This window comes from Perognathus longimembris, chromosome 21 (genome assembly GCF_023159225.1).
Source record: "Perognathus longimembris pacificus isolate PPM17 chromosome 21, ASM2315922v1, whole genome shotgun sequence".
NCBI classification, from domain to species: Eukaryota; Metazoa; Chordata; class Mammalia; order Rodentia; family Heteromyidae; genus Perognathus; species Perognathus longimembris.
In genome coordinates, this window is record NC_063181.1 from 4263263 (window position 1) to 4289538 (window position 26276).

Sequence of the window (26276 nt, forward strand, 5' to 3'; positions counted from 1 at the left end):
TTGTCTCAGAGGCTCCTCGGCCCCCCAATTCACTTCTATTTTCCTTTTCTTCATGGGGCAATGGACCCGAACCTGTTGTTTCCATGCAATAGGTGGTGCTGCCCCCTCTCCCAACAGCTTGGGTCAGAGGCTGAAGGACAAAACAGTGCTACCCCACAAGGCTCAGGCCAAAGCATCCTTCTTCACAAGTCCTTGGGAAAAAGCAAAGCTCAGTGAGGCAGGAAATTCCACTGGGATCCTCCACTCTTCAGTACTGGTTCTCTAGTCTTTCCTTGTTGAAATCTTAATACCATGTACTTATCATTATTACTACCATCATTATCATGTTGATGAATTGTGCAAATGACACCATTCTTTCATTATTGTTGAAAGGGGCAAAGGCAGGAGTGAAATGTTTCTGCTAAGATATCATTTATTGTACGGGGTTGATTTTCGATTGGTGCATTCTCACTTATCAGGGACCTCTGATTCTAGGAGATCAAAATCAGCTACTTATTATTCTAGTTACTGTAAGCAGACACATAACTTTTACTGTAATTTGAAAACAACAACAACAACAACCTTGCACTGTAATGGTTTAAAAAAAAGAGCAAATCTTATTGAAACTGATTTTGTATTTTTTATTACATCTGAATTTTCACATTTTTGTATCTAACCATGACCACAGTAGTGCTTCCATAGCTTGTGCTCAAGGTCTCGTTTTCTTCCCAGGTTGTATTCAGATTGTGTTGATGCCTAGAGTTTCAGGGGCAGGACTTGGGGCCTGGCTAACAAAACTTGTAATGGGGGCTGTGTCTCCAGCTGGATGGATCGCTGGCTGGCATCGGGAAATCTTGCCTAGATGGACCAAGCTGACTTCACATGCCATTGCCTGGATGCCCACGGACGGCATTCATCTCCAACTGATTCAATCAAGGCCAATGGTTGGGGCCAAACCTTTGCCAGGGACTCTGAGCTGAGCTGCCCCTACTCCCGCATTGTCCAGCTTCCTCGGCAAAGGGGGACATTTTTGAAAACAAAACTCGTGATATTAATTTGTGGTTCTGAATTTTTTTTTCTCTTCTTGCTGAGATCATGCTGGGAATCAGACAGCATGATGTTATTGCTCTTTCTGCTTTCCCAAACCAACACACCTGTTGTGCAATTTGGTTTCTTAGCGAAGAAAATTCTAGACACAGACCTAAATATGAACTCTTTCCCTCCGGTATTCCTGATTAGCAATTCTCCTTATGTATTCCTAACTGTTGAAGTGTTTTCCTTCTTAGCATTGCTTCTCATGTTTTACTTTATTATTTTATGGAACAACAACAGCAAACCCACAAAGGAACAAATAATCTCTCTTTCTTTTCTGCGCTTCCTCTTTCTGATGTGTAATGTTGTGTTGTCCAGATTCTGTATAAAAAAAATATGTATATGATGTATCTGATATTTGGCAGCCGCCGGCTGTTACTTTAACCAATATAATTAACAAAAATGCATAATGTTGGTGTTTGATTTTTTTTTTACAAAAAAAAAAACCTAGTTAAGATGTTTGTGTATTTTTTGCATGGTCAAAATGTACTTAGTGCATTGAGAAATGTCGTGGAGGTACTCAGTAAAAAAAAAAAAAAAAAAAAGGCCAGTTTACTTTTTGATTCTAATGGTGATTGGTTGTCAACCAGACTATTCCCAATGATGTCTGTCTTCTTTAATTTAGCATAATTCTATTTATAACTTGTTTTACTACTCAAGATTCAACATAGTATATCTATCTATCTCTATTGTATTTACTGTTCCTTAAAACCAGGTTGTGGAAGTTCATCTGGCACGGTGTCTCCATTGCTGATTTCTGTTGAATTATGCTCCCTCTGATTGCTGTACAGTCCAGATTTGAAGCATGCTGGGCCGGTGGACAGAGGCTGCCATCTCTCCTCCCAGAGGTCTAGCCCTCTGAGCAGTACTGTAGTTTTGCCTTATTGCAGAACATTTCCCCTGTCAATCCTCATTCCAAAAAAGGAGAAGAAAAGCACAGGAAGGTAAGCAGGAATCTAAAGAATTATTTATATTTTATACACATAGAATATATTATAGATTGATAGGTAGGCAGACTTTGAATGAGAATGAAAGCAGAAGAGTAGCAATGGTATTGAAGGATTCCGAAAAAGAGACCTTGGGCTTTCCCGGCAGGTGTGCTGTGAGAGTCATACAGCAGAAAAGGAGGGGGTGTTTCGTGCCTCAGTTGAACCATCTGTAAGATGGGTTGGGCCGTACTGTGAGCTGTGTTTTTCCTGCGTCTTTGGTGCTCTGAAAGCGGAAGTGAGTCCAGATCATCTGAGGGACAGAACTACTGTGTTTGGAGACAGTGCTCCCAGCCTCCCCTCTCTTCCTCTGGCATCTGGACCAGTTCAGGAGCCAGGCTTACCTTGAAAGGCAGGAACTCCTCTAAGGGAAGATTTCTCTGAGACCCAGACAGCTCTTCAGGAAGATGGCTCCCTGGCAGCAAGAGAGACCTGTCTATGATCACTGTTGTTGAGCCCCTGTCCTAGAACCTTCTCTTCTCTCTGTCAAGTTGGCATCTGTGGGCTTGTTTATCCCCTGGGCTTGCTAGGATATATGCACATGTATAACCCACCCCAAACTCTCATAGGTGACGCTCCATTGCTAGGAACCCACGCACGCAGTTGTCAGTAACTTCTTGGTGAGTGTCGCGGAGATTCGGGTCTTGTGCAGAGCAGGGCATGGCTCTGCAAGCAGCTACTCTCTCCTCCCCAAGCTGTGGTCAGGGCCTGTGTCCTCTTTTAACCCAAGGGAATTTTCATACTTACCACAGATTCCTTCTGTTCTTTATGTGCCCGTCCTGGGGCTTGAACTCGGGGCTTGGATGCTATCTCTGAGCTTCTCTTGCTTGAACCACCTGAGCCACAGCTTTTTGTTTGGGCAGTTTATTGGAGATAAGAGACTTACAGTCTTTCCTCCCTGAGCTGACTCCGCTCTGTGATCCTCCGATCTCAGCCTCCTAAGTGGCTAGGATTACAGGCAGGAGCCACCAGTGCCCAGCTTATTTTTATGCACCTCTGTCAGCTATCTTTTATCTCCCTTTAGCCACAAAGCCAAAGTCTATTTTTTCCCATGTGACATGACAGACCCAGGAACCTCTGTGGGTATCATTTTCCCAATGGTGGCAGCTTATCTGGTCTATTTTCCTCTTGAGGACTCTGAGTTTTGCCCTCCTAAACTTACAAAGATCTAAGCTACAAGATTTTTATTTTCACTTTTGAAATAGAGTCTGGTATTTGCTACTGAGACTTTATGTCCTATTGTGTCATCTTAGAGGAGGGTCCATCACGCTGCTTCTCTATCCCCAGCCTCCAATTATGAGAAGTCTTTTTCTTATTACTTCTTATTGCCTAGAGGAATGTTCTGACGCCAAATAGACCACAAGTTATTTCTCAAAAGAGACAGAATTTCTGAGCTAAGATTTTTGAAGGGCTTTATTCCTTCAGAGGACTCCTATTCCAGCCTTTTATACCCTTGCCCCTAAAGATGGCACTCCCTCCCTTCATGGGGGGGGGGGCTCTATTTGGCTCTGAAGAGGTTAGTGCTATAGTCAGAGATCCAGAAATAACCTTGAGTGTCCTTCAGGGGGCATTCCCCTGAGAAGAGGAAGCCCCCCCCCCCATAGGACCTGCCCTTTCCCCAAAAGTCTGTCCTCCTTTTGAAATGCTGAGGGCAGCAGGGAAGGGAACATCAGGCTGGCTCAACAGGTACCCAATCAGCTCTGTCAAGAAAAGGAGCTGAACAGGTTGTAAGATATCACAAGAAATGTACACACTGCCCTACTATGTAACTGCACCCTCTTTGCACAACACCTTGTAAAAAAAAATTTATGTTCAATTAATAATAAAAAAAATTAAAAAAAAAAAAAAAGAAAAGGAGCTGTAGCAACAACCCCGAGTGGGGCCTTATGGGCCTGAAGCTAAAGTGTGTTTGATATTGGTGATAATGATTCTCATATATATCCTTTCCAAAACTAGAACGTGATAGCATTTGGAGATGTGTTACTTCAGGTTCCCACTCTCCTAACAGAGCTCCTCATCGTGTAGCTAAGGAGTTGTTGCCTAAGTATTGTACGCTCCTTATGTATGAGCATTTTGGCTTGATGCAATTTGTTTTAGTCAGAAAAGCTCCCGTGTTCTTATTTCCCCATATTATTACACTCAGCTAAAAGGAAGCATGGCTGGTAAGCACAAAGCGGCAGCCAGCTGCCGCTGCACACCAGCTTTTTACTGGAAGCAACACCAAGCCCCACAGCTACCGCTGTCTCCCCGAGCTTTTCTGGCTCTCCCCTGGCCCCTGACATAGCACAAGGTTCGTAAAGTTCCCCGCTTTTCAGCATGGTAAGGACAGAGCTGAAGAACAGGCCGTGGAGTGAAGAATGGAAATTCAGCTACAGTACCCCAATCCTTGCAGAAAAAAAAATGGCTGGTTCCTAGTTCTGTCCCTTCTGTACTCCTTTATGTGATTTGGGATGTTGCATCTCTAAAATGAGGGATTCAGGGAGGTCATACCCAAGAGGAATTGTTTTGGGTGTGTATCATGTAGAAAACATTTAAACATTAAAGGAAGATAAGACAAGGAAATCCCACCAAGCTAGCAGTGGACTTCAGTGACGATTACTAACACGCCCATCACGTGTCCCCACAGCTTATCACATTTATGATGGATTTGTTACGGTAGTCCTCAGACTCTGAGATAAAATGTTGCCCACCTTTCTTAGGACCAAAGTAAGATAGCTTCTGCCTGAGAAAAGCCAGGCAGGGAACTGGCCCAGGGAGCTCACCACGGCAGCCTTTTTCCTAGCACAGGTCGCACCCGCTGGGCTCTCCCTCTGAGATGGGGTTGAGTCCCTGCAGGTCCCAGGCTTCTCACTGAGAGTTCTTCCTAGCCTGCCCTCTCACGCTGGGGACAGGCAGGTCTGTTCCCTCCCAAGGTCTTCACGCGGGCTTCCTCTGTGGGAGTAGGGAGAGGGAGCTGTTTCCTTGGCCAGCGATGACCCGAGAGCCAGGATCTTCAACTCCAGGACCACCATGGTCGAAGCACCCAGACTCCTGACGGGGGGTTGATCCGGAAGCACAGGCCGCTTCTGGAGCTTGCCCTTCCCCTAGCGTTCGGTGAGGACGGCCCATCCCTGCCATCTAGGGCGCAGAGGAAGGGAACGGTTCTTGTGTGGCCTGCTCTGCCTTCTGTGTTTCCCTGTGATCATCGTCAAGTCGGGGGGAACCTTCTGCTGCGGAGGACACCTGGGATCTCGCATTCCCTTGGCTTGGTAGTCATCCTTTCGGCTCCAGCTGGGATGTGTCCCCGCACTTTCATTGAACTTCCCTTCTCCAGCTGAGCAGAGCTGGAGGGACTAACGCAGCCCGGGGTGTCTGCCCCGGCTCCAGAGCACGTGGCCCTCAGGGCCATTGCGATGAGCCAGAGGGACGACAGACAGCAAGGGTCCTAGCTTAACTTCCGTGGGAGCCTGGGTGTTCCCACCTGCCCCTTCCCCGGAGTAGTCACAGGAGGAATTCTGGGGTAGAAGCTAGGGTCGTCTCCCCAGGTCAGGGGTGGGCCTTGTGGCCATGGGCCGAAGCGCAAGCCCTCCGCCGCTGGGTTCTGTCAATCCTGAGCTTCAGGAGGAGGTCCTGAGCTTGGGGAAAGGGTGCTGAGGAGGAAGGGCCCCGTCTCCCCCTCGGTTTACCTTCAGTCTTGCTGGATGTAGCTGCCATTAACTTCTAGTTTGCTAAAGTCCTTGTTGCCTTAATGACCACCTAATAAGCGGTCAGAACCCCGGGCAGATGTCCCTCTTGGCATTTCCTGGAAGCCTGCCCGTCTCCCCATTGCCACTCACCATTTCCAAAGCCCAAGGTCTGCTTCTTGCTGACAGAGCAGTGTTCCCAGGCTAAGGACAAACTCAGGACTGCTCAGACGGAAAGATCTGTGTCCCCCCGGGGACCACCGCCAACCCAACTCCATCCTCTGGTCTCCGATATGCTTCAGATGCGGACTCCCGCCCCTCCCCCACCTCCACCCCTCCCCCAGAGACCCTCCACCCCGCATCGCGCTCAGTGCTGTTCCTGAAGACCATCTAGACTTTCTTTTTTTTTGTTTTCTGGAACATTCTACTCACCTTCAGCTGCAGCATATTCCTTCAGCCTCTCCACCAAGCTCTTTAAGTGAAAGGCAGTTGCTGTCTTCCCTTGGACAATAATGAATGTATCTATTGTAAGTGCAGACCACATAGAGAAGTATCTGGGTTTAAAAAAAAAAAAGAGGGTTTTTGTAAAGCCTGTTTATTTTTTTAAGTCAGTTTTGAGCATTTCTATTTTCCCACCCTTCACGTGGTTTTGGGGAACCCAAATTGTATCAAAGGTCTCATGCCAAACAAGCCAACCGTTGTTTTCTTTCCTTTTTCCTCCATTGCACCATGATTTCAATGATTGTTTTCGGTGTCATTTTAAATGTTTTCTTGTGACATGTACTGACGATAAAAGTCATCTTGACAAAAAAAATTTATACATGAATCAGAAAGTATTTATTTCAATTTTGTACCTTTCCATTTTAATACATTATAATGTATTGACTCAACTGAGATAATATAAACAGTTCATTTTAATAACACCCCTGTGTGTGCCTTTTCCTGGGGGGGGGGGCGGGGAGGTGGCTCATTGAGAGCAGAGGGTCATCTCCGCCACCTTGGGGCTTCTGGGCCTTGGAGTTGCAATCAGCTAGAGCCAGGAGAGGAAGACACAGTGAAGGAGACAGGAGGAGGTAAGGGCGGGGCCTGTGGCCAGGAGCAGCTGACAAGCCACACCCGGCACCCCCCCCCCCCCCCCGCCCCCAGCCCAGCACCACCGCCACGGAGGAGGCAGCAGAACTCGTCACTCCTGAAGCCTGGGTGTGGGCCGGCCATCAAAGACAAACCCCAGAGGAGCTAGAAAGGAAAACGCGGGAGTGGTCAGCTTTGGGGGGCCGCACACTTAGAATCACTTTTCTCCAAGAGGCAGCGGTAGGAGGATTAAGGTCTGAGGCTCGCCTGGGTAAAAGCGCATGACTCTGTCTGGAAAACAAGTTAGAAGCCAAAGGCCCGGAGTGGGACTCAAGTGGAAAAATGCCTGCCTAGCAAGCTCAATGTCCTGATTTTAAACCCATATCATACATATGATATGTCATATAGACATATATATATATATATAGACATATATATATATATATATTATACCTTTACCTCTAATTGGTTCTGCTAAAATTTGTCAAATGAGTCCCCGGAGTGAATTGCCTTCAGATTACGACCCCACGCCAGGCAGCTTGTCTTCATTAGGATGGAGTCTTTGGCTGTTAGGAGCAAGGTTCTAGGTATGTGGCTGGGCGGGGGGTAGGAAGTGTTGGGGTGGAGATGGAAGGGGGGAGGAGGAGTGAGAGGAAGGCTCAAGGAGAACTATGTTCACAAGGCTTTGTCTCAACAGTTTCCAGAGCATGCACGGTGCACAGGAGATGATCAGAGAGTTGTGGGTATTATTCTCTTCTCTGCATGTGTGGACCGCTTTCATTTTGAACTGCTTTTCTGGAGGAAAGAGGAGGAAGACAGCTTACAGGGGTCCATTTTTCTATCAGCTTGTCTTCCTCAGCAGAAGATGTCCCAGGGTAGAACGACTGGGGGAGGGGAGGTGAAGGGGAGGAGGGGGAGAGAGCGAGAAAACAAGCGAGGTTCCTTTGTCAATGTAGAGGAATCTAGAATTCCAGGAGAGGTGGCTCACGCATTTGATCCATTTCCCTCGATGTTTCGGTTCTTCCCTGCCCTAGCACACATGCAGACTTTTAACTTTGTATCCCTGCCTTCCCACACTCCTCTTGGGTCACAGATACCTGGAATTCAGACTGGTCTTTGTCAGGAGGAATGTAGCAAAGGAAGACTGCCTCCACTCCCAGAATCGTCTACTTGGCCTCAGACTTCCCTTCCTGGAGCACATGACCCTGGCCAAAGGACTGAACATCCAATTATTTCAAGTTGTAAGTCAGTATTTTAGAGAAGAACCGGTTGCCAATGACATAAAAGGCTCTTCATTTCTATTAAGTAGCAAATCTAGGAAGAAACGGAAAACCTTGATGTCGCTCATTCCCAAGTCTCTTTCCCAAAACTCAGTAAACTAGTGGGTGATCTTGAGCTTACAGTGGAGCCAGCTGTTTAAAGAGAACCCTAAAAAACTAAACTAAAAGGTTTAGGAGACTCTTATGGATTATCTTAAATGAATTCTTCCTACATCTAGTGTATCTACTTTACAAATACTCTCCTTGCTGGGCGCCAATGGCTCACACCTGTAATCCTAGCTAGTCAGGAGGCTGAAATATGAGGATCAAAGCCAGCCCTGGTAGGAAAGTCTGTGAGATTCATCTCCAATAAACCACCAGAAAACTGAAAGTGGCAGCGTGGCTCAAGTGGTAGAGCACTAGCCTTGAACTGAAGAGCTTAGGGACAGTGCCCAGGCCCAGAGTTTAAGCCCCATGACTGACAAAAACAAAACAAAACAGAAGAACCCCAATTCTCCTCAAAGGCAATGACAGGGAGCTGGGAATGTGGCTTAGCGGCAGAGTGCTTGCCTAACAAGCGTAAAGCCCTGGGTTTGATTCCTCTGCACCATACAAACAGAAAAGGGTGTAAGTGGCGCTGTGGCTCAAGAGGTAGAGTGCTAGCCCTGAGCAAAACGAAGCCAGGGACAGTGCGCACAGGCCCCAAGTCCAAGCTCCAGGACTGGCAAAAGGAAAGAGGCTGGGGCAATGACAGATGAGCATTTCCTGGAATTTAAGGTTCTTACCTATACCTGTCTTAGTCCATTTGAGCTGTTATAACAAAAGACCACGTGGCTTATGAACAATAGGCATTTATGCCTCGTAGTTCTGGAGCTGAGAACTCAACATGGAACTGCTGCCAGATTCAGGGGCTGCTGCCTAGCCTACAGGGGGCCGACAGGTCGCTGCTTTCTCATGTCGTGGAACAGAAAGCGAAGCAAACTCCTAGTTTCCTTCTATAATGGCACAGAACTCACCCGGAGGCTCTGCCCTCCTGGCCCTGTCTCCTCCTAAAGAACAGCCCAGCATGGCTCCTTGGAGGAAGTTTTCTTTTGCTCACCAATTCCAGGCTCAGATGACCATCGACCAACATTAAAGTGGAAGAGAGACTACTGGGCAAGGTAAAATGAATAATGTTGACAGATGTTCTCAACCTGAGAGTTAATCAGGATTTCCCCTGAGACTGAGTTGTGTTTTGTTTTTGTTTTTGTTTTTGTTTTTGGACAGTCCTGGGCCTTGGACTCAGGGCCTAAGCACTGTCCCTGGCTTCTTCCCGCTCAAGGCTAGCACTCTGCCAGTTGAGCCACAGCGCCGCTTCTGGCCGTTTTCTGTATATGTGGTGCTGAGGAATCGAACCTAGGGCCTCGTGTATCCGAGGCAGGCACTCTTGCCACTAGGCTATATCCCCAGCCCTGAGTTGTGTTTTGAATCGTACATAATATTGTCACATAATGTGAGCGGAAATTGACACTGCTGGTCTCAGGATCTCTTTCAGTTGCCCTTATTTTCACAAAGATTAATTTACCTTTTATCAGTTTGCCTTTTATCACCAAACCTAGTTTCTACTCCAGGCAAAACAATGGTATATACACGTTTCCTGCAGTGTCCTAACCATCTTGGCTAAGGCCTTTGAAACTGAAGACGTGCACTGATTTCATATTTTCTTCTATGTTCCTGCCCCCAAATGTATTCCACGATTATCTATAAACAGAGGCAAAAGGCTAAAAACACCTGAATGCCCATGTCAAGGATGTTTTCAAGTGAAGAGAGACAAGGGGAGATGCTGTTGTAATCCAAGATTCATCAATGAGTGTAACCACATGGTCACTGTTCTCTAATGACTTTGTCGGGGGACCCTCCCCCCTCACTGTGTACTCTCATTTTAGCCCAGAACACTGAAAGGGATTGCTCTCACAACTCCCCATTCATCTGGGCTTCATGATCTCGGCTCAGGGAAAGGAAAGATGAAAGGCATTTGGAGGATACCTTGGTTAGATCTAGACTCACAGTCACAACTGTCCTATTTGCTCCCTCTTCTTTGTCCTTTATAATTGGCATCAGGTATATGGTCCCATAGCCAATTGTTATCAACCTCTCATCTTATTCATAGGCATTGAAGCCTCCACAAAGCCAGCTGAACTTCCAGCAGAGTGGGGCCTAATTCTCACTCTGGGAACAAAGGAGGGGCAAACCGGGGGTTGCAGCTCTTCCCCCACCATGGCCAAAGGACTGTGTCAGACATTCATACCTCTACTATCTTACAGCAGGCCCCTTCCTAGGACCAAAAAGGAATACCTGGAATGTAAGGGAACCCTGCCGGATCTAGTCGTAGGAACAGGAGACAAGGAAGAAGCCTCCCTGAGGCAGATTGGGCCCGAGTGGGTGCTGGGGGTGGCATGGGTACCACTGTCGAAATGTGGAAGAAGCTGAGGTCCAAATCCAGATTTGCTCCAGGAAAGCACCTGGAAGCAGGGAATCAGTGAAGGCACAATAAAGATGGAGCCCTGGAAGGGGATGAGTGGGGCTGTAAGGAGGAGAGAGCAAACAAGCACCCGGGGTGATAGCTGAAGCTGGATGTCTGGGGGAGGCGAAGAGGGGGGGCAGGCATGCCGGGGGTGGCGGGCAGGGAGTGAAAAGGGTGTGGAGAAGACCTCAGGGCTGGAGGGGATCACAGGATCAGTCCTGCCAACAAGACTAGAGCAGAGGAAAGGCCTTCCCGCCCTCGGTGCACAAAGAGGTTCGTTTTGCAAGCCGGCTGTGAGCCTGAAGGCACAAGTTTCCTCCTCAGGGGCCCTTCCTCCCTCTTTCCTTCCCTCTCCCCCTCTGTCTCTCGGAGGGAACAGGCGGGGAGGGCGTGCACCCCAGGGCCACGCCTCCCGGCTCTGAGGCCGCCCCGGGAGGGCGGGGCCAAGCGCCGAGTGCCACGCGCGTAAGCCAATGAATGGAAACGTCTCCTTCCGCCCGGCCTGGAAGCCCCGCCCCTCCCGCGTGGGGCCCGCCCGCCCCCCTCCGCCACGTGGTCCGGAGCCCGTCGCGCGCCGCTGACGTCCTCAGCGGGCGCCCCAGCGGCCTCCTCGGGTCTGCGAGCACGCCGGGCGGCTCCCGGTTCTTCCTCTCCGGCCGCCTCGCGGGGCCCGAGCGCCGCAGGGTCCACACCATGTCCATGCTGGCCGAGCGTGAGTGTCGGGCGCGGAGGCCGGGGGAGCCGGGCACGGAGGGGCACGTGCCGGGTGACGCGGGCCAGCGACGCTCCCCGGGGCTGGTGGGGGCGGTGCGTCGGGGTCGGGGTCGGGGTCGGGGTCGGGGGCCGGGCCTGGGGCCGCGGCGACGGCGGACCCGCGCGCCCGCGGCGGGCCTCCCCCTCCCCCCACCCCACCGAAGGTGGCCGCTGTCCCGAGTGAGAGCGAGTGCCCTCGAGGCTCGTCCCCACTCTCCGGCCGCAGACGCGCCCCCCCCCCCCCGGGTCGCCCTTTCCTCAGGCTCCGAAGAGGGGTCGCTTTAGGCTGCCGGATCCGATTGTTGAGGACGCACGCCCGGGGCCCGCGGAGAAAAAGGAAAAGTTTAGAAGCGGCAAACCCAGGAAGTTAGCCGTGGTTGCGCGCGGTGGGGGTGGGGTGGGCATCGCAAGCTGATGGAATCTGGAAGGAACTTAGTTGGAGTCCCTCCATGACGAGATCGTTGACCACAACGTCCCCTCCGCTGTCTGTTTGCCTTTGACATTTACTGCCCCCGTTAATTCTTCCCGGGGAGGTGGTTTTACTTATGAATGAGACCCAGAGGTAAAGTTGCTAGCCACCAGATGGCAGTCGTGCCCCGGTAATAGAGTTGGTCGTTTACTTTGCAAGTTGTGTCGTGCGTGACCAGTAAATAAAAGTCGCGTATTTAACAGATCAGCAAGGACTTTACAGGGATTCCGCAGAATAAATGCTATCAACGTCCTTTTCTGCGAGGGACGGTCGAAGGCCTAGATTAAGCACAAAATGAAACGAATCGGGCATCATCCCAGTTTCACAGAGGCGGGAATGAAGGTCTGGAGGAAAATCATCTGCTTCTAGTCATTAAGCAAGAAAATATTATTGCGGTGCCTTTACTACGTTTTTGTAACATTTTTCTGTTGCTTCTGGGACACAGCATACCCATTGGAGTAAGCTTAGTCCTGTCATAAGGCACGGGGTGTCATGCATCCATTAGAGTGACTGAAAAATGAAGCTCTTTGCAGCCGTTTATCTCGCTATAAAGACACTGAGCACGTTGGTAAGCAAAGATACAGGAGGCAAAGACCAGGGAATGCCAGGTACAGATGCCACAGGCCTCCTGTGGAGGGCTTATATGTGACATTCATAATCCTTCAACAAGGGAGACTCAAGGAAAGCAGGTGTTCACATCTGCAGCACAGACCATATTGTTTGCATGAACAGACACAGTGAGCCACTCAACCCAGTTCTGAAAACAGTGGGAACCCTCCTGAAGCGCAAGTTCCCAGCCAAAGGCCAGCCTTGTCAGCAAGTCTTTGAAAGAGTAGCAATTGGGCTTGCTATTAGCTCATCTCTGCTTGCTATTATCACTGATTGGTGAGCCCGAAATTTGGTCACAGAATGTTCTAGGACATAAGAAAAGCAAAGGACAGGTGTGCTAGCTCTCCATTGTTGTGGCAGAATACTTAAGGGAAGTATAGTTAAGACAACTTTAAAGGAAGAAGGATTTATCTTAGCTCATGGTTTCAACCCATGATATTACAGCCAAGAGGTGTGCTGGCTCCAAATTCTTGTTCTATAAACTTTTGGATTCACTCTTTGTGATAGTTATTAAAACTTCAACAATAAGCTTGGCATCCTAATGGTCAGTTATTTCTTTACACTTTAGATACTTTTTTTTTTTTGAGATAGTCTTTGCTGTATAGTCCAAGCTGGCCTCAAACTAGATTTTCCTTCCTCCACCTCTTGAGTGCATGAATAACAGGTATTTACTACCATACCTGGCTTATAAAAATACTTTGATTGACTTGAAGCAGTTCTTTTAATTCAATTATATCCCTTCTCTTTTTCCTCCTTTTTCCTACCTCCTTTTCTCATTTATTCATACCTTAATTAACATGTTTATCGAGTGCTTGCTCTGAAAAAATGGGCAAAGTGTGAGTAGGGGATGACTATGACACTTAGAAGATGGATATAAATAGCCACCGTGCAGCAGAATGTTAATGAAGAGAAACATCTAGTCTGTAGTGGAGTTTAGTTACTAGATTACAGTGTCTAGGACATGTCAGTGAGTGGGGATGGTGCCATTCTTATCTGTAGATCATGAAGGGAGGCACAGTTGACTCCCCAAGATCATAATGACTGTTACAGAGTACAGAGGGTGAATGTAAGCTGTGAAGTTAGGAAGACCTTAGTCTCTATAAAAGGTATGGATTTGGGGATGTTAGGCAGAGTTCTTTAAGCCTGAGACTTTCTCACAGGCTAGGTAGAGATAGGAACACCTGCCTTCTTTGGGCTTCTGTGAAAGCAGATCTAATGTATGTTTAACATTTGGCGCGTAATGTGGAGCCGTGAGAGCTGTGGTGATTGCACAGGTGACGCTGCTGCTGACATCGACAAGTGCGTGTGGATGCCCGTAGTGGAATGTGGAAGGCCCAAATGATGGTGTAGTGAGCATTGTTCTTGTCACTTTAGAAGGGACATTTTCACTTAAAATTTTTTTTTTTTTTTGGCCAGTCCTGGGCCTTGGACTCAGGGCCTGAGCACTGTCCCTGGCTTCTTTTTGCTCAAGACTTAGCACCCTGGCACTTGAGCCACAGCGCCACTTCTGGCCATTTTCTGTATATGTGGTGCTGGGGAATTGAACCCAGGGCTTCATGTATACAAGGCAAGCGCTCTTGCCACTAGGCCATATCCCCAGCCCTCACTTTAATGTTTAATGTCAATTTCTGTGTTAAGAGTACATAGTTATTGATAAAAGGATAAATGGGCCAATCTGCTAGCAATCCATTGGATATGTCATTGTTTGCAGGTATGTATGTGTCACCCAGGTTTGAAAGATAAATTCCTGATGGGGTACTTTTTCATTTATAGGTCGGAGGAAGCAGAAATGGGCTGTGGACCCAAGAAACACTGCCTGGAGTAATGATGACTCTAAGTTTGGCCAGAGAATGCTAGAGAAGATGGGCTGGTCTAAAGGAAAGGTATTTTAGAAGAAAAAAAAAATCCAAAAAACCCTCTTGTCAGTAGATTTTAGATTGAGAAAAGTTGTCTGAGAAGTCTGAGAGGAATTGATGTTTTGGATCATTCGATGAGTTGGAAGAAATAAATTGTAGTGGCTAGTTGGTGAGAAAATTAGAGCTGAGCATAAATGCCAGCTCTTTTAGCTCATCCTTTAAACTGTGATTAATGACTTTCTCAGACATTGTTATGGAATCACGTAAACATGGAATCACATGCAGCCATCAGTTTGGTGTTGCTGAGGGTCAGGCTTGTTCCCCTGTGTCACCAGACTGCACGTGTTTCCCCATTCATTTGCATTTCACTGGTCTCTGACCCAGTAGGGCTACAGTCCTCTCTGTTCCTCATGGCTCACTGTCTCCAGTGCTCTGTGGTCCACCTCAGTGGACCCTGTTTCATTCCCACATTGTACAGCCCCTTAGCAACAGCAGATGTCATTGACTACTCTCTCCATGGAATTGTTGTGTCTTGACTTCTGTGACATGAACCCTTTCTCTTTGATCTCAGCATCTGCTGCTGTTTTATTTGCTGTCTCTTCCTTCTCCAGACTTTTGAGCTCTGGAGATTCTTGGGGTCCAGCCCCAGACTCTTTTCTATACTGTGCTTATTGCTGTGTGATGCTTTAGATTCTGTTAAATCTGGAAGCTTTTGCCCATTTCTACTCCAGTTCTGTCCTCTAAGCCCCAGAATTGTAAGTTCATTAGCTTTGGCTGTGAATGGAGTGAAAATCTGTTTTCATTATAAAACTCTTGATCTCCCATGCCTTCCTTTCCAGCTTTTCCCAAGTCTTAGAAATGGTACTGTCTACCTACATATTCCAACAAGACACCTTGGACTCATGTTAGTCTCCTCAGCCTCTCTGTTTCTGTCACCCCAGTCACTATTCCTGCCTTTCTAGACTACTGCCCTTGTCCTGCCATTATCTTTGTCTGCACCTCCCATTCCTCCTTCCCTGCCTCCTTTTCCTCTGGCCTGTTTTGCCATACAGCAGCCAGAAAGACTTTTCAAAGCAGGTGGGAATTAGATCATGTCATTCCTTTGCTTAAGATTCCATGGTTTCCAAGATTTCTTCAGTCGCTGTAAGTCGAGTCCCTTCTTGTCCTCTTGTTCCCTCTTCTCTCCCTTTGAGGCCACCCTTTGTGCCCTCCATGTCTTCTAGTAGCCCAGGCCCTTTCCCAGGCGGGGAACTTAAAGGATTATCTGGTCCTGTTGTATCATTAAGTAAAGGATAGAGCCAGGTACTCAGAATACTTCCACGGGCTTCTATTCTTTTGTAACACCATTGCTCCTAAGCATCAGCAAGAGGTCCATTCTCCTCAGTGTATATCTGGGCCTTTCATTTGTTCTTGGGTTTAATAATTATCATTCATTCTGTTTCTACAGACATTCTAAGAATCTGCTGGGTTGTGTCCTCTTTGAAGGCAAGGATAGTGTCTTACTCTAGATGTTTAGTAATTAATTTAACAGTAACGGAAGGCAGAGGTATCTCTTTATTTCTGATAAACGTGCTAATTCTGCGTTTAATATCCACAGGGTTTGGGAGCCCAGGAGCAAGGAGCCACAGACCATATTAAAGTTCAAGTTAAAAATAACCATCTGGGACTTGGAGCCACCAACAATAATGAAGTGAGCAATGGTGCACGATCTGAGTGTTCTCTTTGCATAATTGGCGTCAGTCTTGTAAATGTCAAATTTCTGATGCAGTCACATAGACGGGACAGTTGTGACCTTGGCTCCTCCCAGAAACATGTCACCTCTTGCCTGGCCTGCTGTCCTGGTGGGGTCCTTTACTTGCCTATGCCTAAGAGATCCAAACTGTTGTTGCCAAGCTTTGCAGAAAGTCTCTTTATAAACATGTTCATTTCAAGACAGCAAGGAAAGTCTTTCCCCATGTTTTCATATTAGTTTATATTATTAAAAGCCAGTGGCATTTAATTTAAAAAAAAGTATTGCAAGATAATACTTCAGGTTGGGATGAGTAGCTCATGTCTATAATCCTAGCAACTCAGACTGAGATTCCAGTCTAGGTAGAAAAGTCCATGAGATAGATTCTGTTTCCAAAATAACTAGCACAAAGCTGGGCTGGAGGTATGGCTCCAGTGGTAGAGTGCCAGCTGAGCCTATAAGGCTGAGTGAGTAGAGGCTCTGAGTTTAACCCCCCCAAAAAACCAAGGACAATATTTCAACAAGGTAGCACTCTTTTCTCTTGTTTATTGATAACTATTTGTTTGGATTACATAAATTGTTATATAAATTTGTTAACTTATATTTAAAAATTAGTGGCCCACTACTAGCTGGAGATGTTCCTGAGTAGTTGAATGTGCCAGGGCCTGGATTTAATCTCCAGCATTGCCTCTGTCCCCAGAAGCCATTAAAACCAGAAACCAATCAAAGAAAAAGTTAGTGCCTCTACTATAGACCTTTCTCTGTCATTGTTTCTTTTGACACAGTGTCTAAGCTGACTCTTGGTTTCTAAATTTTTTGCAGCCAATACAATTTAGTAGAAAGCTGGGAGAATTTGTCTGTGTAAACAGGGTTATTTGATTAGTTTAGTTGATTTCGACTAAAATTTCTAACTAAAATTTTCAGTCACTAAGGTAATATATAGTTGATTTTGAATGCGGTTTTGGAGGCAGATACGAGAGTATATGAACTTTCTTAGGAGACGTAGTATCCAGAACACCTGTTACGTGTGTCTCAGTTAAGCATTTCTAGGTCGGAGTGCTTAAGGGCAGATGCTGAGTCCTGCCCTGAAACCTGCTTCGCACTGGTAATGTTGTTAGGAGAGCTTTAACCTCTTATTAGCTAACTGCTACCCAGTGGGGACTCAGTAATCCAAGGCTCTTAGGATTCTTCTTCCTTTTCCAGAGTTAAGTAGAATTTAAGCATATAGTCAGAATTTGGCAAAGTGTTTCAATTTCAGCTGAATAAAGAGGAGAGCTGTTTCTTTCTGCTTTTTTTTGTGCTACCTAATTTCTCCTACCGAGAAAAAAGTAATTTTATTTTGCCTTATTTTCATATTTAGTGCACAAGTTACCTGCTAATTTTTTTCAATATAACCTGATAAATCATCCACATTTGAAGTCAATGCCTGGGCTTCCAAGAAGCTCCTTTGAAAAAAAAAGGTTTTTTTTTTGCAGTGGTGGAGACCAAACCCTTTAGGCCTATGCCAGCAAAGTACTCTATCAGTGAGCTATACCCATAAATCCCCCTTTTGTAGTTAACCTGCATAGATGACGTTTCACATTTGTACTTCTTGGCTTCGTTTAAGTTTATCAAAGAATATTTTAATGAGACATCTGAAATTTCATACTAACTGCCAGATTCCTCAGTATTGAAGTACACCTTCTCTTGATCAATGGGAAAGCTGCAGACGTGTACCTCAATCACTCTCTGGTGTTTCCAGGACAACTGGATTGCACATCAGGATGACTTTAACCAGCTTCTGGCTGAGCTGAGTACTCACCATGGTCAAGAAACAGCAGGTAGGAAACCCCCAGCATCGTGAGTCCTTGGATATACAGAGGGGAAATCCATCCAACTCTACTATTAGAGCCAAATTTCTACTATAAGCATTATGCATCCAGAAGTCAATTGAGTGAAACAATTACAAAAATTCTGTTCTTTTTACATTTTAATGATGCATTTATTGAATGAACCTTTAGCTATCTGCAAGTACATTTTTCCCCATTCAAGGTTTGAGAATGGCAAGATAAACTGGGTGCTAGTGGCTCGCGCCTGTAATCCTAGCTACTCAGGAGGCTGAGATCTGAGGATCGCAGTTTGAAGCCAAACTGGGCAGAGAAGTTCTGGTGAGACATCTCCAAATAACCACTCAAAAATCAGAAGTGGTGTAGTAGCTCGAAGTAGAGCGCTAGTCTTGAGCACAAAGAGGCTCAGGGACAGTGCTCAGGCTCTGAGTTCAAGCCCCACAACTGACCCCCCCACCCCACCAAAAAAAAAAAAAAAAAGAATGACAAGATAAATTCACCCGGCCTATACCTCACATAAATAATAAAGTTATCTTTACAGGAATTCAGGAATATAGCTGAAAAGATATTTTAAAAATACAAATGAGAAATAGCAAATGGGGCTATGTAGAATAGCAGAGGCTCAGTAGAGAGAGAGGCCTTTTCTATGCTAATTCTTCCTGGTGGTTTGTTTCACCTTGTAAGTGGTTCACGTTTCTCAAGTGTAGTCGGCTTCTCCACTTTGAACCCCTGGGTATGCTGTCCTTCCTCCCCAGCCTCTCAGGTGGTTGGACCATGCCCTGCCAAGCCCAAGTCCATCACGGGCATTTTACGAACAATTCCAGTGGTCAGTGACTACGTGACGGGGCACACTGCCCCACAAGTCATCAGGAGGCCTCTGCCACGGTCCACCCCTGTGATCCTTTGAGGCCCACTGCCATCCTCGTCTCTTGGAAACGAGTCTATTCTCCATCTCCAGGGTTGTGTCACCTCCCTATTAAAAATGGAGTTGTGCAGGCTGTACTCCTTTTGGATTGAGCTTTCTTACTAAGCAGGTAGATGCTCTGAGGTGGTTCCGGGTGTGGTGTCTCTCAGCTGCTCAGTCCTCTTTGGTGTAGAGAACTGGATAATATTCCAGTGTGAAGCTCTGCCAGAGGGGCTCAGCCACTCTCTCACCCATTGAGAGCACTTGGGATCCATCCATACTTTCCTGTTATGAGTAAGGCCAGTAATGAATGTTCATGTCTGAAGATGTTTTCATTTTCTATTCTCCAAGATTTTATAAATGTCTGCAATGTAACCTAGCATGATCCGTCATACAGTTTTAAAATCCTAGGCATTTGATAGGAGTTTAACAATATATGATGGGCTCCTGAAAATCTTAAGTCTAAAGACATTTCATTGTAACAGAATAAATGAGAGTGTACTACATAGGGTTTAATGCAATGTTTTTCCTCTCTTTTAAAAAGACTCCTCAGAACACAAGGAAAAAAAGTCTTTTAGCCTTGAGGAAAAGTCCAAAATCTCCAAAAACCGGGTTCATTATAAGAAGTTTACGAAAGGTATGACCAAGCATTTTTTCTTGTTGCTGAGATCTGTATGTTTGCACTGGTTGGTTGAAGTCTTGCTGGCCCTTGGCTGTAGTGACTTGTGTGGAGCAGATTGGAGTCGCATGCAGCCCTGCTGCAAGTCACTTGGTGATTTCATTAAAATGCAGACGGGCTCTGATGAGGGAAAGGCACCCAGTGAGGTCTCAGACCAAACAGGTCCTGAGACATAGATGAAAATTGAAGTCAGCATGCTCTTCAGAGGAGGAAAGGACATTATGTGATTAGGTGAGAAGATAATTTATATCTAGTATTCAGATGTTTTGGTTACACCTTCCTGTTTTCCAGAGCTGAATGTTGGTATTGGATGGTGCTTGATGTGACAGTTTAGATGACCATGGTCTGTATTGAAATCTGTAACAATTAGTCTCATTCCATGTTGATCTTAGGATGTTCCACACAGGAGTGTTTATGTAGGCATCCCCGGGTTATTGCCAAGGTAATGTCGGAAAACATGTCTAAGTGTTGGGCAGTAGATCTGTCTTTGTCACCTCCTCCAGGCTGCTTCCTTCCTTCCAAGTAAATGGAATTATTTGCAAGTGCAGCTCTGTACTTCAACCACTAGGTGGTGGCCCTGTTCTGATGAGAAGCCATAGAACTTGGCGCAGTGAGTTCTCCAGATGTTCTCCACAGTGTAGCCGCACTGCCTACTTAGGACGTTTTGTACTTAAAGTGCACTAGGCATGATGGTGAGGTGCTATGATAACCCGCCGCTGTCTGCCGGTTCTTTCCAGGAGATTGGATGCATTTTTCAGCCTCAGTAGGCATGGGAAAGGAATCTCTTTGCTTTAACTTTATTATTAGTCTTAGTCTAATGACTGTGGAAGCCTGAACCTCCCACAACCTGCCTGAATAGAGTAGAGGTGGAATTCTTGCTATTTTTAAACTGTTGATGGCATTTCTTATTTGGGGCCAAGACCCAAAAAGATAGAAATGGGTTTGGTTCAATTGCCAGGCAAAGGCAGAGCTGAAGGCATTCAGGAGCTGACTAACCTCAGGATTGGGCACATAGACTGGTCCTTTCCTCTACCTCCCAGAAAGTGTGTTTCACATGCATCTTTGTCATTCTCTTTTCCCATACATGGTCTGCTTTGTTGTTAGCCTGCCTGGCTTTACCAGTCTGCTGCAGCATAGAACACATGCTTGGTTGGCCCCTGGTCCTTTTGAGGAGAGGTTAATAGCAATTCCTTAATTCCCAATTTCTTTAGCAGTTCTTATGTCTTTATTAGATACTACAGGAATAATAGAGACATGGTACAAAGATGCCGTGGCAGAGTGCACAAATGAAGTTGAAAGTGGATGGTATAGCAGCCACTATGCTTTTGCTCTGCTAGCAAAGGCTTCTAATTGTCCTTTAGTACCTGACTGTATGCTTGATTTCATCTGAAGCACTTGCAGAAGCTAGGATAAACCTCACTAATCTGCTTTAATCTACTGGCTGCTGGCAGGATCTGCTTTCTATTTCTAGTTAAGCCACTCCCTTTCTGGGTGACCCTGTCAAATTGTTTGGTGTGTTGTGCTTTCATTTTCTCTCTTACAATGGGGGTTACATATTGAAGGGCGGTGTTTTACTGTATGTCGATGGTAAGCCCTGTGTTCCCTTTAGGAAGCCTCTCTTAGGTCCAAATGGGCCTGACATCTGGCCATTGCTCTCCCAGACAAGTCCCCGAACCATTTCCCTTCTTTCAGGCTCAATTTCCTTTTTTGTAAGTCACCATGAATCTCTAAAGGAGGTTCTGTTTTACAGTTTGTGTGAGATGATCCTTTTTGTGCAACTTAAACTTTTTCAGCATTGTGCACAATAGGGCTTTTTTTTTTTTTTGGCCAGTCCTGGGCCTTGGACTCAGGGCCCGAGCACTGCCCCTGGCCTCTTCTTGCTCAAGGCTAGCACTCTGCTACTTGAGCCACAGCGCCACTTCTGGCCGTTTTCCAAATATGTGGTGCTGGGGAATCGAACCGAGAGCTTCGTGTGTAGGAGGCAAGCACTCTTGCCACTAGGCCATACTCCCAGCCCCACAATAGGGCTTTTAATGCTCCTGATGAAGGCTACAGATTTAGAGCATGATTCACGTTGTAACTCCATCTGTGGTCCAATGAAGACAGAAGTGCATGAACAAAGTGTTACCTTACCCTATCAGGGTAAGGTAAAACTTACATCTAATTACTGTAAAACTTACTAACATCTAATTATGGACCATATCATTTTAGTAATCATAATTTATAATTTTGATTTGAAGTAGTTAATTAAAAGTTATTCATATTTGTTTAAAACAACTCTAATGTAAGGCCACATTTGCAGAGAGGAAAGTGTTTGTGAAGGCATTTTTTTAAAAAGTCTATATGGTGCGAGGTTGTCAGGAAAGCACTGCTCTCCCCTCTGAGTACAGTCACTGGATGGTAGGTTACATATGCTGTGCTAGTCTACTGCATTTCATTGTGGTAATTTACACGAACTTGTGACAGCCAGTGATATTTTATATGCAACTTAAATAAGGACACCATCTACCAACATGTTCCAGGTGATTGACAGCTAGCATGCCTGGCTCCTCTTACAGTTGGCTGGTAGTGAAGAGCCTTATTCTACAACTCTTCTAATTCTTTAGACATTCAAACATCAAGTAGTACCATTTTAGGATTTTTAAAAATACCAGTATTGCTGGTGCCAGTGACTCACACCTGCAATCCCAGCTACTCAGCAGGCTGAGATGTGAGGATCTTGATTCCGAGGCAACCCAGGTAGGAAAGTCCAGGAGACTCTTATGATCCAGTCAGCTACCAAAAAGCCAGAAGTGGATCTGTGGCTCAAGTGGTAGAGCATTAAACTTGAGCAAAAAAGCTCAGGGACTATGCCCAGGCCCTTAGTTCAAGCCCCAGGACTTGCACCAAAACCAAAATAACAGAGTATTTTCCTGTTAGCAATTGGAATGTCAGTTAGATTCTCTTCAAACATTCTGGGTTTCTAATGTTCCCTTATAGTGAAGTTACCATCATCTTCTGCCCTGGGTTTCTATTCATCCCGTGTGTTACATGAAAACACACACACACACACACACACACACACACACACACACTTACTTATTCTTGAAGTGCTGGAGATCAAACCTAGGGATTTTGGCATGGTAGATAAGTACTCTGTCACTGAGCTACATCCTAGCTCTTACTTTTTCTTCTTGATTGAAGAATGCAAATGAACTTTTAAACAATTGTATAAACCAAGATCCAACTAAGATGTTTTCCAAACCTACATTTCTTTGCCCTGTCCCCTTTTTACTCTGAATGAACTACTTTTTTTTTCTTGTCAAGATGTACAGAGGGGTTATACTTACATATTTAAGGTATTGAATACATTTCTTGTCATACTTGTTACCCCTTCCTCATTTTTCTCCCACCTTCCCTTCCCCAAACCACTCCCCTTTGCTTTCACCATTCTTTTTAGCCTTCCCAATGTTCACATTTTCACCCACTTTTTGTCCTTTTCTGATTCTTCTCTTTGTGTCTTCTAGATCAGAGCTAGAGCAAGGCTGTAACAATCCTGACTTTGACATATAATTTAGTGAACTTTATGCTAGAGGATAGAAATGTCCAATCCATGAGCCTATCGCCAAAGCTTTAGAAACATTTACACCTCCATTGGTACAGCTCACTGTCTCTGCGAGCTTAGCATTTTTCCCCTCTGAGGTTTAGATTTGCTCTTTGCTGCCTCAGTGCATTAATATTTTACCTTCATGTCTTAGGTTGTGCTGTCCCAACTGTCTTCCCTCCTTGATTCCTGTATTTTTTTTTTTTTTATTGAGCTGCTGTAAAAGATACCTTAATTTGCATTTCCCTCTAGGTTATCCCTTCTAGTTCAGGGGATAAATTGAAGTAGCTGGCCAGTGGTCATTTTGAACTAGACTTGATTTCCTTTTCTGAAATAGAAATTCACCCAGAGTGTGCTTTACAGAGGAAATGGCTTGTGCTGATGACAGCTGAGGGTAGCTCTCCACACCACCACATCTCCCATTCATAGGTTATTTCCCGTGTTCCTATTTGTAATATGCTTTATTCTTTTCTTACATAGGCATTCTTTGGGTTCTTTTTTGTAGTGGGTCTATTTATTTGTCAGAACCAGAAAGTCTAGTTTGGCTCAGGTGGAAGGGAGGAGAGAGCATCCTTTAGCACCACAGTAGAGCCTTCCTTCCAGCGGGAGCAGAGCGCACTGACTGCCAGCTAACCTGGTACTGCTGCCTTCAAACTGGTTCTGGGACCAGGGAGTCACTGGCCAATATCGTATTTGAATGCCCCAGTGGTAATCAATGAACCAGAACCTTCTGGGTCAGAGCATTACTTGGCCATGTCAGCTGGCTGCAGGAATATAAAAAGACTGATGAGGAGGGTGGGCCTTGGCTTCCAACTCAAAACTGAGATTCCCGTGTTTGGCCCTCACTGCCCTCCCCAGACTTTATATGGAGGGGTTACATTTTAAAATGTACTCCGCAGAGTTGACAAATGGGGATGGATTTGGCTGGCTGCTTCCAGAGAATTACCTGGTAGAAGTGGAAATTCCAAGAAGTGAATTTTAAATTGGTTGGTTTTTAGCTTTGAAACTAAGTTAGACTTCAGGATCATAGGTCCTTAGGACACTGTTTTTACCAGAGCCCTTTTAGTTTCCTGCACTACCATACAGCTCAGAACATTTTAAAAAGAAAAATTCAAGTTACTATTTGCATTTTCTCCTTAAAATGTTTGCTCATCTAGCTAATAATTATTGTGATCTTGTAATTATTGAGTAAGTAAAAATTCAAAAGTTCTAATAATATTTTTAATTCTGCATTTTATTATTAAGTAATCGTGTCTCTGAAGTGATTGAGATTTGTTTTAAAATACAGAACCAGAGATTAAAGATTCACCTTGCAGGCTCACCAGTGGTAGGGCAAGCTTTAAAGTGCAGTCTGTCTTGCAGCTTGTATGCTCTAGATTGTTTTTGAAACAAAGAATAATGTGGGCAGTTCTAGTTCTAAGACGTTTATTATCATCTTCATCAGAGAGTTGTAATGTGTGTTGCAGAACTGTTTATTTTTGACCACAAACCATCTTCTCATCGAAACCTGCATATTTATATCTGTGTTCCTTGCATTGGAACAATGGCCTTATTCAAAAGCATCATATTGGTTTTCTAGGGAAGGATCTGTCATCTCGGAGCAAAACAGACCTTGACTGCATTTTTGGGAAAAGACAGAGCAAGAAGACTGCTGAGGTATCTGACCACATATGTCGAGATGTTCTGTTTTTGTGCTGCTTAAAGGGTGTAGGGTTGTCTATACCTGTTATTAGGACTCTCCCCTCCCCGATACACATACTTTTAGAGATTTCATACGAAAGCTGAATTTTATCCTTGTAATAATAGCTGAGTTTTGTAAGGAATCTTCTAAAGGATCTGTGCTATATGCTTTTCTTGGTCAGCATGAGGTTTAAATTAAAAACGCTTCCCACTTGATTTCGGTGAGGATGCCAGTGTGTGGTGAGGAGTGCAGGTCACAAGCTGAGGGCAACCCTGGCTGGCAGCCATAGCGGGAGAGCGGCTCCACTGTCACCAGTGCGGCTCAAGATGGGGTTTCTCGTCCTGGGAACAGCAGATTCTGGCTCAGAGGTCCGGGCTCCGAAGCTGAATGTGCTTCTGCGCTCTCTCCATGCTACCTGGGCTGTGCCCCGCACAGAGTGGCCTTCAGAGTGTGCCTGTATGCAGAAAACAGAATCTGCTTAACTTGAATCATGTGTGCAGAAGCCTCCCTAGAGCAAAGTCACTTCTGTCTTAGATATAGAAGTTTGCTTTTACCTAGTTACAAGTACACCTGTTCCTTCTCTAAAGACAGTGTCACTAAGAGACTTACTGTGTTATTCGCAACAGCCCACAGCCAAGGGTGAGAGGGCTTCGATCAGATTTGTTTGAAAACACTTCTTTTGGCTCCTCTCAGTTCAAAGAAATGTTACTGTGGCTTTCCTCCACTAACCCCCGTGGCGACATTGGCTTGAATTTGTGGTTGACATTGCCAAACATTGCAGCTAGTGAATTCACTGTATCTGAGAGGAAATCGATCCACTACATTCCAAGGGTGGGCTTTCTCATCAGCTCCATAGGATAGACCGTGAACAGCTTAAAGACAAGGTTTGTGTGGTTCCCAGTACCGGGTCCCCAGCGTGTGACCGGCTCCGTGTGTGCTAGCCATATTGTAGAGGTTTGTTAAATTGACATTCATTGTGCTTGTCTTTTTTGAAAATGGCTTTCATTGTTAGGCATCTTGAAAATCATAGTTTGTACAGCTTCAGTGTTGATGTTTGAAATACTATTTTGAAATGTTTTCATCAATAAATACCTCTTCTTTGTGAGGCAGTATTCATCGGCCTCGTTTCCCCCTCCATACCACACACTACCAGCGTCCATAGTAGATTCTCCACAGAGGGGTACCAAATGGATGTTTGCTTATGCTATTTTGTGTTTGAAGAAATCAGTCTGATTTGCAAGATCCTGGCTTTCTGACACCGAGGCTCAGGCTAGGAGTTTGCCTTGATGTATAGAAGTTGAAGCATTTGTGTCACTGTGGAGGTTCTGATCTGACTCGTGATGCATCCACTTCCTTCAGCTGCAGAGCAGTGTCGGGCTCCTCAGAAGTACTTGCTTAACAGACACAGTGCCTGAGAACTTTGAACACCCTCTGCTGTGCTGCAGCACCATGTGCATCTCATTCCACGTCCTTTCTCTCTCATGTCTCTCTGCTATACAAACTGGAAAGCAATACTCTGGAGTAGATGCACAAAATCAGCAATGTCTGTACCAAAGGGGGAGATGAAAGCCATTTGCTAGTGGCTCATGCCTGCAATCCTCGCTACTCAGGAGGAGATCTGAGGATCGCAGTTTG

General features: G+C 45.6%; 1 protein-coding gene across 1 annotated transcript in view; it reads left to right on the forward strand.

Moving 5' to 3' along the window:
- The first annotated feature begins 11150 nt into the window (after positions 1 to 11150).
- Pinx1 (PIN2 (TERF1) interacting telomerase inhibitor 1) overlaps positions 11151 to 26276 on the forward strand; it is a 48984-nt gene continuing 33858 nt past the window's right edge. The window contains exons 1-6 of the mRNA XM_048330483.1: positions 11151 to 11264; positions 14157 to 14266; positions 15837 to 15929; positions 17710 to 17788; positions 19243 to 19335; positions 24540 to 24616. Of these exons, the coding sequence (XP_048186440.1) occupies positions 11246 to 11264; positions 14157 to 14266; positions 15837 to 15929; positions 17710 to 17788; positions 19243 to 19335; positions 24540 to 24616 (471 nt within the window). The 5' untranslated portion in view covers positions 11151 to 11245. The remainder of the gene's footprint in view (positions 11265 to 14156; positions 14267 to 15836; positions 15930 to 17709; positions 17789 to 19242; positions 19336 to 24539; positions 24617 to 26276) is intronic.